Genomic DNA, 12,935 nt, shown 5'->3' on the forward strand with positions numbered 1-12,935 from the left:
TATTCAGGGGGACCCTGAACATTTCAGTACAACTTATAATTCTTGAGTCAGGGTCCCAAGTGACTTCTCTTTTCTTGTAACATTCACAAATCTTCTCTACAGTCTGGTCATTCTTTAACTGCCTTTCTCTTCTGACAAACGATCTGTCACTCCTTGGGGCTCAAGGTACAGCATGTTTGCTACCTGATTTGACACTTTTCATTTGTATTCAAAGTTCTATGTTACTGATGGAAAACCAGTGAGCAGAGAGAGTGTGTGTAAAGAAGTTACACAGATAGCTAAGAAAGGCACAAATCCTTTGGAATGTACACATGAAAGGGATGAGAAAGGAATGTAAATTAAAAACAATCTTGAAAGGCTGACCTGTTACACTGCCACCCTTGCTTACGCTAAATGAATTGTGTGATCATTACTAACTATATGTTGCACTTCAATAATGGGAATTCCTGAATGAAACCAGTAATGAGGAAAGATAACCTATTGCCTGCAGTTGATGAATGTGTGGTGTACAAAAAAAGTAATACACAAGATTGAAGCAGGTTTTGTACAAGCTATTGATCTTTTTACAGGTTGAGAGAAAAATACACACACACACACACACACACACACACACACACACACACACACAGAGAGAGAGAGAGAGAGAGAGAGAGAGAGAGAAGGGGGGGGGGGGGGGGAAGAGTCAGTGTTGCCCCTTACACAACATTTACTCTCATAATATGTGTGGCCTCTGTCTCATCTGATTCTCTCATTCACACACGACTAACCTTTCTCTTTCCTGACTCCCAATCGTCAGTTAAATAACTTGTCTTATTTCTAGCTCATCATTACAGTATTTTCTACAGGCCTGTCTTCCTTAGCCCAAAACATAAGTTCAACCATGTTTGACTTGTAAAGGACCTTCCTTCCCTTACTTCTTCTTCACAGTAGTCACATTTCTTTGCCACACGACTGACAGAAAGCTAAAAGCCCACACAAAACCTTGTTTAAAGCATGATCCTCCTCCCCCTTGCTCAGTTATCTCCTGGTAACCTTTCGGAAGGTCCTCACTTCTAACCTGGCCTTGCCTTCCCTTCCTAAATCCCTCCCAAGTGAGTCCAGTATCACTCCTATGGAACACACATCCACTGTGACCTGAAAACCAATCCAGACCTTATCATCCTCCCCACAGAGAAGGGTTCCACCACAGTGGTCATGAATCTGAGGATCTCTGCCAACCTTCTGACACCTGTACATACAAGTATTATGACCAAGATCCCAAACAAGAAGTCCAACAAAACCTCCAGCAACTCCTCATGGCGTTAGGTCCATCCCAAAATCTGACACCTGAATCTATCTCTCTTGTCACATTGGCAGCACCCCCACCCAGCCCTCCCACACTCCTATCTTTATCTACTCCCCAAACACCACAGACACAAGACTGAGTGAGGTGACTCAGTGGTTAGGAAACTGGACTTGCATTCGAGAGGACGATGGTTCAATCTCGCGTCCGGCAATCCTGATTTAGGTTTTCCGTGATTTCCCTAAATCGCTTCAGGCAAATTGTGGGATGATTCTGCTCATAGGGCAAGGTCAACTTCCTTCCCCATCCTTTCTGAATCCAATGAGACCGATGACCTTGCTGTTTGGTCTCGTCTCCCAAATCAACCCCAACCCACAAGACTACTGGTCTCCCTACTAGTCGTCCCATTGTGTGTGGCTAAAATGCTCCCACAGAATGAACGTCTGCTTTGTCGATCAACACCTCCAAACTATTGTCTGTAGCCTCCAATCTACATTCAAGAAACCACTCACTTCCACTGACTTTCCACAGCTCCTGTCCCATTACCACCAGATTCTTTGATGGTCACTGTAGATGTGATGTCCTCATACATCAACATTCCCCATGACCATGGCCTTGAGGCTATGGAACATTACCTTTCCCATTGTCCTCCTGATATCTAGCCATCCACATACTGATCCACAATTATTTAACTTTTGATGGGCAAATCTCAACACCTACTCCCAATTCTGCTTCACTTGCTCATTGTCTACTCAGTGGCCCACCTTCCTCGATGTCAGTCTCCACCTCTCAGATGGCTCCTTAAATGCATCTGTTCACATCAGGTGCACCAACCACTAACAGTACCTCCTCTTTGACACCTGTCAACTGTTCCATGTCAAATAGCCTCTTCCTACTCCCAACCCTGCACCCTGTGGCTCAGTCCCTTGTGGTCAACCAAGGTGTAAGGCCTGCTCCATACACCCACCCACCATCTCCTACCATAGTCCTGTCTCATGAATTTCCTATCCTATAAAAGGCAGGACCATGTGTGAAAGCAGCCATGTTATATATCAGCTATACTATAATTACTATGCAGCATTCTATGTGGGCGTTAAGAGTAATAAACTGTCTACTTGCATGAAAGATTACTGCTAAATTCTGGCAAACCGCAAACCATCCAGTTGCCGAACATGCTGTGCACCCCAACACGAATGACTTTAACACTGTTTCATTACATGAGTCATTTGGATATTGTCTTGCAGCAGTATTTTCTCTGAACTACACAGGTTAGACCTCTACTAACCTGTTGCCCACTGTCTTGCCTTACCTTTTCCCTTCTCTCTTCTGTCCACACCACTCCTTCACTGTCCATATCATGTACTGGCTTCTCCCACTACTCTCCCTCACCTCTCTCCCCCAAGTGGGCATACCCCGCCTCTCTTTCAGTTTCTCTTTCTCCCTCTCTCACCCTCTCTTCCTTCCACTCTCTCTCCTCTTCTCTCCCTTTCTCTCTCCCCTCCCTGTCTCCCACTTCATCACCACCTTAATCTCCTTTTCTCCCCTAACTTCTACCCCCCCTCTACTCCTCTTTATCTCTGATATGCTCTACCCTCTTTTGAAATCAATTCATCTTGTTATGTAACTGCTGAATCATCTGTCAAAAGATTCACCTCACACTATACCACTAACCCCTCCTTGCCTCTTGCAATCTTCCCTACACTGTCCCCATCTCCATCTGCCCAGGTGACTACTGCTTTCAACAATCAATAATCAGTTGTCAGTCTCACTGCAGCTATGTGCACATTTGGATGTCTGTGTGGTTGTGTGGGTGAATGTGTGCACTTTTGATAGAGAAAGAGGAAGAGCTCAGAAGCTGGATTCCTGTTTCATCTCTCCACGTGCCACACATTAGTCAGCTATAAGTGAGTGGTTGCCTTTCCTATTTTTGTGTATTATTCCATCCAGGAATTTCATCAGATCTTATGTCTTGGTTTCCATGACTTTCTTCCATATCTTGTTATAAGTTTGATGTCTGTTCCATTCTTTCTGTTAATTATTGTTTTATTGTTCCCTTTGATGTTCAGCAGCAACTTACACAAAGCTTTCACCAGCATTTCAACTCCTGAAATGTTTCATGAGTCAAAACCGTGACTTGGTCAAAACCTACTGAATATCCATATATTTTTATGCAGTCATTTATACACGAGGGTAATCCCAAAATTAAGGTCTCCTATTTTTTTTAAGTACATAGACCTGTTTATTTCTACAATGGTTTACATCAGTTTACAGCTTGAACATTTAGCTACTTTTCGACATAATCACCATTTCTATCAATGCATTTTTGTAGACGCTGTGGCAGTTTTTGTATGCCCATGTCATACCAGCTCGCCGCCATGCTGTTCAGAAAGTTACGAACCTCTTCTTTCACCTTGTTGTCGGAGCTGATTCGCTGGGACCACAATTAATGCTGACAGGTACTGTGAGACTCTGAAAAAACTCAAACGGGCAATTCAGAACCGGAGAAGAGGAATGTTAAGCAAGGGCGTACACATTCTCCATGACAACACTCGCCCACACATCACTCGGCAACAGTTTCATTGGAACATAATCACCCCCCCCCCCCCCCACCCTATAGTCCTGACTATCACCTGTTCCCTAGGTTAAAAGAACATTTGGCCAGAAAGCGATTCAGCTCCGACGACGAGGTGAAAGAAGAGGTTCATAACTTTCTGAACAGCATGGTGGCGAGCTGGTGTGACATGGGCATACAAAAACTGCCACAGCATATACAAAAATGCATCAACAGAAATGGTGATTATGTAAAAAAATAGCTAAATGTTCAAGCTGTAAACTGATGTAAACCATTGTAGAAATAAACTGGTCTATGTACTTATAAAAAATAGGAGACCATACTTTTGGGATTACCCAAGTAGCATACTGTATAAGTTGCTTTGTTGAGCATATTTAAGTGAAAATATTGTGTCACACGCAACAGAGACTCAGGTACATTCACTGACTACAATACACTGAATTTACATATTATAAACCTGTGTCTTGAGAAAGTCAGCCAATATAACTGTAGATATTTACGTTTCTCACTAGGAAAATTGACTCCTCAGAAACAGTACGCCATTGTTTATCCACTGTTAATTCTGAGCTCAAAGGAAAAATTTTAGTGGGAGTGCAGGGTCAGAAGTGGTTGGGGGAGGAGGGTTGAGAAGATGTCATGATGTTTCATTTAAAGTGATTGCAATGGACAAATTGACTGTAATGGACAGTCCTGCTTTTGGCATAATATATTATGACTGTGTGGGTAATGAGATGTTTGTATAACAGCATGTTGTTGTTGTTGTTGTTGTTGTGGTCTTCAGTCCTGAGACTGGTTTGATGCAGCTCTCCATGCTACTCTATCCTGTGCAAGCTTCTTCATCTCCCAGTATCTACTGCAACCTACATCCTTCTGAATCTGCTTAGTGTATTCATCTCTTGGTCTCCCTCTACGATTTTTACCCTCCACACTGCCCTCCAATGCTAAATTTGTGATCCCTTGATGCCTCAAAACATGTCCTACCAACCGATCCCTTCTTCTAGTCAAGTTGTGCCACAAACTTCTCTTCTCCCCAATCCTATTCAATACCTCCTCATTAGTTACGTGATCTACCCACCTTATCTTCAGCATTCTTCTGTAGCACCACATTTCGAAAGCTTCTATTCTCTTCTTGTCCAAACTAGTTATCGTCCATGTTTCACTTCCATACATGGCTACACTCCATACAAATACTTTCAGAAACGACTTCCTGACACTTAAATCTATACTCGATGTTAACAAATTCCTCTTCTTGAGAAACGCTTTCCTTGCCATTGCCAGTCTACATTTTATATCCTCTCTACTTCGACCATCATCGGTTATTTTACTCCCTAAATAGCAAAACTCCTTTACTACTTTAAGTGTCTCGTTTCCTAATCTAATTCCCTCAGCATCACCTGACTTAATTTGACTACATTCCATTATCCTCGTTTTGCTTTTGTTGATGTTCATCTTATATCCTCCTTTCAAGACACTGTCCATTCCGTTCAACTGCTCTTCCAAGTCCTTTGCTGTCTCTGACAGAATTACAATGTCATCGGCGAACCTCAAAGTTTTTACTTCTTCTCCATGGATTTTAATACCTACTCCGAATTTTTCTTTTGTTTCCTTTACTGCTTGCTCAATATACAGATTGAATAACATCGGGGAGAGGCTACAACCCTGTCTTACTCCTTTCCCAACCACTGCTTCCCTTTCATGCCCCTCGACTCTTATAACTGCCATCTGGTTTCTGTACAAACTGTAAATAGCCTTTCGCTCCCTGTATTTTACCCCTGCCACCTTCAGAATTTGAAAGAGAGTATTCCAGTTAACATTGTCAAAAGCTTTCTCTAAGTCTACAAATGCTAGAAACGTAGGTTTGCCTTTTCTTAATCTTTCTTCTAAGATAAGTCGTAAGGTCAGTGTTGCCTCACGTGTTCCAACATTTCTACGGAATCCAAACTGATCTTCCCCGAGGTCGGCTTCTACCAGTTTTTCCATTCGTCTGTAAAGAATTCGCGTTAGTATTTTGCAGCTGTGACTTATTAAACTGATAGTTCGGTAATTTTCACATCTGTCAACACCTGCTTTCTTTGGGATTGGAATTATTATATTCTTCTTGAAGTCTGAGGGTATTTCGCCTGTCTCATACATCGTGCTCACTAGATGGTAGAGTTTTGTCATGACTGGCTCTCCCGAGGCCATCAGTAGTTCAAATGGAATGTTGTCTACTCCCGGGGCCTTGTTTCGACTCAGGTCTTTCAGTGCTCTGTCAAACTCTTCACGCAGTATCTTATCTCCCATTTCGTCTTCATCTACATCCTCTTCCATTTCCATAATATTGTCCTCAAGTACATCGCCCTTGTATAAACCCTCTATATACTCCTTCCACCTTTCTGCCTTCCCTTCTTTGCTTAGAATTGGGTTGCCATCTGAGCTCTTGATATTCATACAAGTGGTTCTCTTCTCTCCAAAGGTCTCTTTAATTTTCCTGTAGGCAGTATCTATCTTACCCCTAGTGAGACAAGCCTCTACATCCTTACATTTGTCCTCTAGCCATCCCTGCTTAGCCATTTTGCACTTCCTGTCGATATCATTTTTGAGACGTCTGTATTCCTTTTTGCCTGCTTCATTTATTGCATTTTTGTATTTTCTCCTTTCATCAATTAAATTCAATATTTCTTCTGTTACCCAAGGATTTCTATTAGCCCTCGTCTTTTTACCTACTTGATCCTCTGCTGCCTTCACTACTTCATCCCTCAGAGCTACCCATTCTTCTTCTACTGTATTTCTTTCCCCCATTCCTGTCAATTGTTCCCTTATGCTCTCCCTGAAACTCTCTACAACCTCTGGTTCTTTCAGTTTATCCAGGTCCCATCTCCTTAAATTCCCACCTTTTTGCAGTTTCTTCAGTTTCAATCTGCAGTTCATAACCAATAGATTGTGGTCAGAATCCACATCTGCCCCTGGAAATGTCTTACAATTTAAAACCTGGTTCCTAAATCTCTGTCTTACCATTATATAATCTATCTGATACCTACTAGTATCTCCAGGATTCTTCCAGGTATACAACCTTCTTTTATGATTCTTGAACCAAGTGTTGGCTATGATTAAGTTATGCTCTGTGCAAAATTCTACAAGGCGGCTTCCTCTTTCATTCCTTCCCCCCAATCCATATTCACCTACTATGTTTCCTTCTCTCCCTCTTCCTACTGACGAATTCCAGTCACCCATGACTATTAAATTTTCGTCTCCTTTCACTACCTGAATAATTTCTTTTATCTCGTCATACATTTCATCTATTTCTTCATCATCTGCAGAGGTAGTTGGCATATAAACTTGTACTACTGTAGTAGGCATGGGCTTTGTGTCTATCTTGGCCACAATAATGCGTTCACTATGCTGTTTGTAGTAGCTAACCCGCACTCCTATTTTTTTATTCATTATTAAACCTACTCCTGCATTACCCCTATTTGATTTTGTATTTATAACCCTGTGATCACCTGACCAAAAGTCTTGTTCCTCCTGCCACCGAACTTCACTAATTCCCACTATATCTAACTTTAACCTATCCATTTCCCTTTTTAAATTTTCTAACCTACCTGCCCGATTAAGGGATCTGACATTCCACGCTCCGATCCGTAGAACGCCAGTTTTCTTTCTCCTGATAACGACGTCCTCCTGAGTAGTCCCCGCCCGGAGATCCGAATGGGGGACTATTTTACCTCCGGAATATTTTACCCAAGAGGACGCCATCATCATTTAATCATACAGTAGAGCTGCATGTCCTCGGGAAAAATTACGGCTGTAGTTTCCCCTTGCTTTCAGCCGTTCGCAGTACCAGCACAGCAAGGCCGTTTTGGTTAATGTTACAAGGCCAGATCAGTCAATCATCCAGACTGTTGCCCCTGCAACTACTGAAAAGGCTGCTGCCCCTCTTCAGGAACCACATGTTTGTCTGGCCTCTCAACAGATACCCCTCCGTTGTGGTTGCACCTACGGTACGGCCATCTGTATCGCTGAGGCACGCAAGCCTCCCCACCAGCGGCAAGGTCCATGGTTCAGGGGGCAGCATGTTAAAAAATAAATAAATAAAAAATAAAAAAAATCATGTAAAAGAAGATTCCTTTATAATTTTTAATTTTATACTTACTGATTCCTTCCAGCCTTTTGATATCCTGGGCAGTTCTAAGATAAATCCCACGTATTTTGTAAAATAATGGACCAACAATAATAATCACTATGAGAAAATAGTAATTCACAGTGACAACCATGACAAGTATTCCAGTCATGACAAGAAAAACCTGCAGAAAATGTAAGGGAAACATGCATTTTAGTAAAAGGCAATAATTTTTCATTATTCACAGATATCTTTAGGGATAGTTCTTTCATATGTCTTTCCAGGTTTCCTATAGAACAAAATCATATAATTGATGATTTGGTGCTATCTGCTGCTTGAAAATCGGTTTTAATCAACTAAGAAGGACTATAGTCAGAGATGACAATGATCAGACTCTTCTCAAAGCAGATGTATTCACAACTCAAGTGCATCTGCTTTCAGTGAGTCATCTCTTTTATTCCTAAATAATTCATGATTTTAATTTTTGTAATTTCCCGGGAATGTACGGAGGTTGGATAAAATAATATGAGCACACTATTTTGAACATATCATTTATGGAACATGTTTTCTAAGTTAACACAGCACTGACCTTGCCTTTCATTTTACATTTCTTTTAACATCCCTGGAAGCATTCTGAGTTCCTAGTGTAGGTCTAATGATTGCAGTGTTCAGATGATGGAACATCATGGCAAATTTTTCAGGTTTCCAGTCAGGCTAAATTGTCACTGCCTGCTCTCATGATTACATACAAGGGAAAATTTAGACTGAAGTGGTTAGTAGAAGAAAAACTAAACTCTCTGGCAGAGACAGAAGGGTATCAAACACAAGTGCTACTTTTACAAATTAGATCTCCTAAAAAATGACTGCTGAGCTCAATATGCATCTAGTGCAGACATTACAATAAACCCAGAATGACAAGACTACACAAAAACACAACCATGTGCACACAAAGAACAGACTGTAGTGGTTCTGTACTCCAACCTTATGGAAACATGCAGCATAATAAGTCTACTATTCCAGGGTTTGATTTGGCACAGTGTGTTTACGTATGAAGAACAACAGGGGAAGTGTCCAATACATACTGTCTTTTCCAAATATGGAGTATAGTGAATCTTTGGTAATAATTCTGATAAGACACAATTTCCTTTGTGTCTTATGAACATAACGATAGGATAGTAGCTAGTTGGCAATGAATATAAGTTTATCGTGTTTATTTGAAAGTGAACATATTATTCCATAATGAGTGATGTGTGTCAAAAGACAAGAATTTTCACACAGCAGGATATGCCTAAGGTTGTGTTTTTGATTGTAAAGCACAAGCTCATCCCTGGTCTCCATAGTTTTCAAATTGTTGTGTCCTGTACAAAAAAATAGGACAGACTCTGTCAGTTTGCACATTTTCATAACATTCTTCTGTTTTTTGTACATTTTAATTACTTCATTTTTTGTTTTAATTTAATTAGTTCTTATGTAATTTTATAAATACGAGTTTATATACAGTTGAAGGCGAAAGTTAATTAAAGTAATAACCAACAATAAGCAAAATTTCAGGCTTTAACAACTATAAGTGAAAACAATAAATAGTACTTTTAAAATCAAACACAGGAGTATGGCCAAAATAAATTATAAAGACTTGTTAAATTTACGAAATACATACAGAATATAAGAATTGTACAAAAGAGATCACTGAATCAGAGAAATAGTGATTTTATGAAGTAAGGAGAAAAAGTTACTGAAGTTACATTTAAGAAATACATATAGAATTTAAGAATTATACAAAAGACACCAATGAATTGGAGAAACAGTGATTTTATGAACTACAAGGGGCGTTTGAAAAGTCCGTGCAAAAATAAAAACTACTTACCTGTTTAGGGTAAGCCTTTTTTATTTTTCGACATAGTCTCCTTTTAGACCTATACACTTCATCAAACACTGTTCCAATTTTTTGAGCCCTTCCAAATAATAGGAATTCTCCAACTTTCTAAAATAGCTATTAGTTGCTGCAATCACCTCCTCGTTTGAATGAAATCTTTGTCCCACCAGCCATTTCTTCAAATTGGGGAACAAATAGTAGTCCAAGGGAGTCTGGAGAATAGGGGGGATGTGAAATGAGTTGGAATCCTATTTCCATTAATTTTGCAACCCCAACTGCTGAGGTGTGAGCTGGTGCATTGTCGTTATGGTAAAGGACCTTTTTACGGTCCAATCGCCGGCATTTTTCTTGCAGCTCGGTTTTCAAATGGTCCAATAATGATGAATAATATGCATCTGTAATATAGTTTTACACTTTTCCAGGTAGTTGATGAGGATTATCCCTTGCGAACCCCAAAAGACATCGCCATAACCTTTCAGGCCAAAGAATGATCTTCGCCTTTTTTGGTGCAGATTCTCCCTTGGTAACCCATTGTTTAGATTGTTCTTTGGTCTCAGGAGTATAGTAATGTATCCATGTTTCATCCATAGTGACGAAACGGTGCTTAAAGCCCTGTGGATTCTTCCTGAACAGCTGCAAACCATCCTTGCAACACTTCACACAATTCCGTTTTGGGGTCAAGCGTGAGCAATCGCGGAACCCATCTTGCGGATAGCTTTCTCATGTCCACTTGTTTATGCAAAATATTATGTACCCATTTATTTGAGATGCACACAGCACTAGCAATCTCACACATCTTAACTCTTCTGTCATCCATCACCACATCATGGACTTTATCAATGATTTTTGGAGTCGTAACCTCCACAGATCCTAAAACGAATCTAATGTAAACAGTTGTGATGTCACGCTCATCAGAGGCAATTTGTTGTTACGGAGCATTGCATAGTCTTCCTAAATCCTTTGACACATTTTGCTGTTGGCAGACACCTGTATGAGCACTGTGTTTTGTTGCTGCATATAGCACATTTCCTTTGCAATTTAAGTTTTATTTTCGTTTTTTCTCTCATTCATGTTTTTATTGCTGCAGTATTATTCTGCAATATCCTTTGTTAGAGTGTCAGTTCTTACCAGTCAATATTACAGAAATTTAACTGAAAACAAAAACAATGAAAAATTCTCGGAATTTTTAAAGATTCCCGGGTTTTTCCCGGTTTTCTCTCAGATGAAAAAATTCCTGGGTTTTTACCAAAGCTCCGTGTTGTCCCAGGTTGTATACACCCTGTGACACAACATGTATTGCAAAAATTTGTGTTAGCCTCCCATTAATGCTGTCTGCTACACATTCTCTTCTTCAGCTGAGGCAGCTCCTTTTTTATCTGCATGCAATTCATGTTCATGACATTTCGACTGAACTGGTTTGACACGAAGATTCGAATTAAAAGTTATTTTATGCTCATAACATGTGATTTTATATGAATGGGCATTGTCAACAAAAACAAACTTTCATAAAAAAATGAAAATAAAAATTGAATATAATGCATTTATTATTTATATTGAATGATAGAAACTGATTTGGGAGAACAAAACCTTCCTCAGATTTTGTCAAGGCAATGCCTTTGGGAAGTAATCAACACATCCTTATAGATGTTTTAATTAATTCATAATAATTTAATCGTCATTTTAAAGGGAAACTAGTTGCCAGATGAAACTAGTTGCCAGATTTGAGTTCTTTTGATGTCTTACTTTGAATGAGATAGCTCAGTTGACTTGAGTAGCTGTGTTTAAAATGTATAAAAAAGCAAGAGGAGCAGTGCTTTCACATCAGACTTTTACCTCAGTGCAAATAAAAGGTGAGCCTGATTTTCAAGAAATTTTAACAATGTTAGGCACAATTTCTAAAATGAAACCAAAAGCAAAAATTTAAATCAAAATATAAATAAAATGATTGATATGAAGAAAGACAAATAATTGCAAGCAACTTTTGATGCATGAAAATTTAACTTCAAAGGAATAAAGAACTTGTAGTTGGAAGTAATCAGTCAAAGGTCAATTGGGTGTATGCAGTCAATCTGTCATTATTGAAGAGCAATGAATTTGACAGAATTATATATTTTGTGTGTGTGTGTGTGTGTGTGTGTGTGTGTGTGTGTGTGTGTGTGTGTGTGTGTGTGTGTGTGTGTGTGTGAGAGGGCATGCGTGCACACATATTTCAGTTAATTTGTTTCCGCACGTATTAAGTATCATGTAAATGTAATTTAAAATTTCTCAAGCAACTGATCAGCATTTAACCATAAGTTTACTTGTCTCGCTATGGCCACATGATTGTGCATATGGGTGTCTGTGTGGTTGTGTGTATGAATATGAATACTATTGCTGCAAAAAGAGCTAATGTGAATGCTGTTTACTGTTATATGCTATTGTGCTCCACACATCACTCCACTACTGGTCAGTGGTTTACCTTTACAAAATTTTACAAATTGCTCCACCCAGGAATTTCCATTTTTGTTATTTTTACAATTAATTTTGTAAAGCAGTTGACACCTTTTGTATCATAATGATGAATCATGAACACGATGCAAGATATTTAAGAATTAATAATTAGCTAACTACTATAACTCTGCTGACTCCATATGAAACTACAATGGTAATAACTGACAGTGATGAATAGATAAAAAAGAATGTGGTGTATCTCCCACTTCTTTTTCTTATTCCCTAGAAAAAATCATCATTATTTATGGAATACTACAGACGTGAAATTTTACCTGGACTGCATCAAGCAAGGCTTGTGGTAACATTTCATCAATGGCTCCCATGTCTTTAGAAAATCGATTCAGTACTCGACCTTTAAAACAAAAACAAACAATTTGTTTTACATTGCTGCTGCATTTAAATGCTGATTGTGAATTTAACAACACTAGCATGAATATGAAAAAGCAAACAATGAAAAATGTAGAAATCTGCAATGCTCACAGCAGTAAACATGACCTGTATGAGATTGAATAGGAAGGCATAAGTAAGAGAGGACATTAACAAAGAATTTACTTTGTAGGAGTTTCATACTTCTCATACAAAGCTGTTATTTGACTTACATTTTTCAAATTGCTGGGGA

General features: G+C 39.4%; 1 protein-coding gene across 2 annotated transcripts in view; it reads right to left on the reverse strand.

Moving 5' to 3' along the window:
* Positions 1 to 12,935, reverse strand: part of LOC126163186 (ATP-binding cassette sub-family C member 4-like) — a 275,451-nt gene that overhangs the window by 46,285 nt on the left and 216,231 nt on the right. For both annotated transcript variants that reach the window (XM_049920137.1, XM_049920138.1), the window contains exons 15-16: positions 12,589 to 12,668; positions 7,987 to 8,137 (exon numbers count right to left, since the gene is read on the reverse strand). In XM_049920137.1, coding sequence (XP_049776094.1) covers positions 7,987 to 8,137; positions 12,589 to 12,668 — 231 coding nt within the window. The remainder of the gene's footprint in view (positions 1 to 7,986; positions 8,138 to 12,588; positions 12,669 to 12,935) is intronic.

This window comes from Schistocerca cancellata, chromosome 2 (genome assembly GCF_023864275.1).
Source record: "Schistocerca cancellata isolate TAMUIC-IGC-003103 chromosome 2, iqSchCanc2.1, whole genome shotgun sequence".
NCBI classification, from domain to species: Eukaryota; Metazoa; Arthropoda; class Insecta; order Orthoptera; family Acrididae; genus Schistocerca; species Schistocerca cancellata.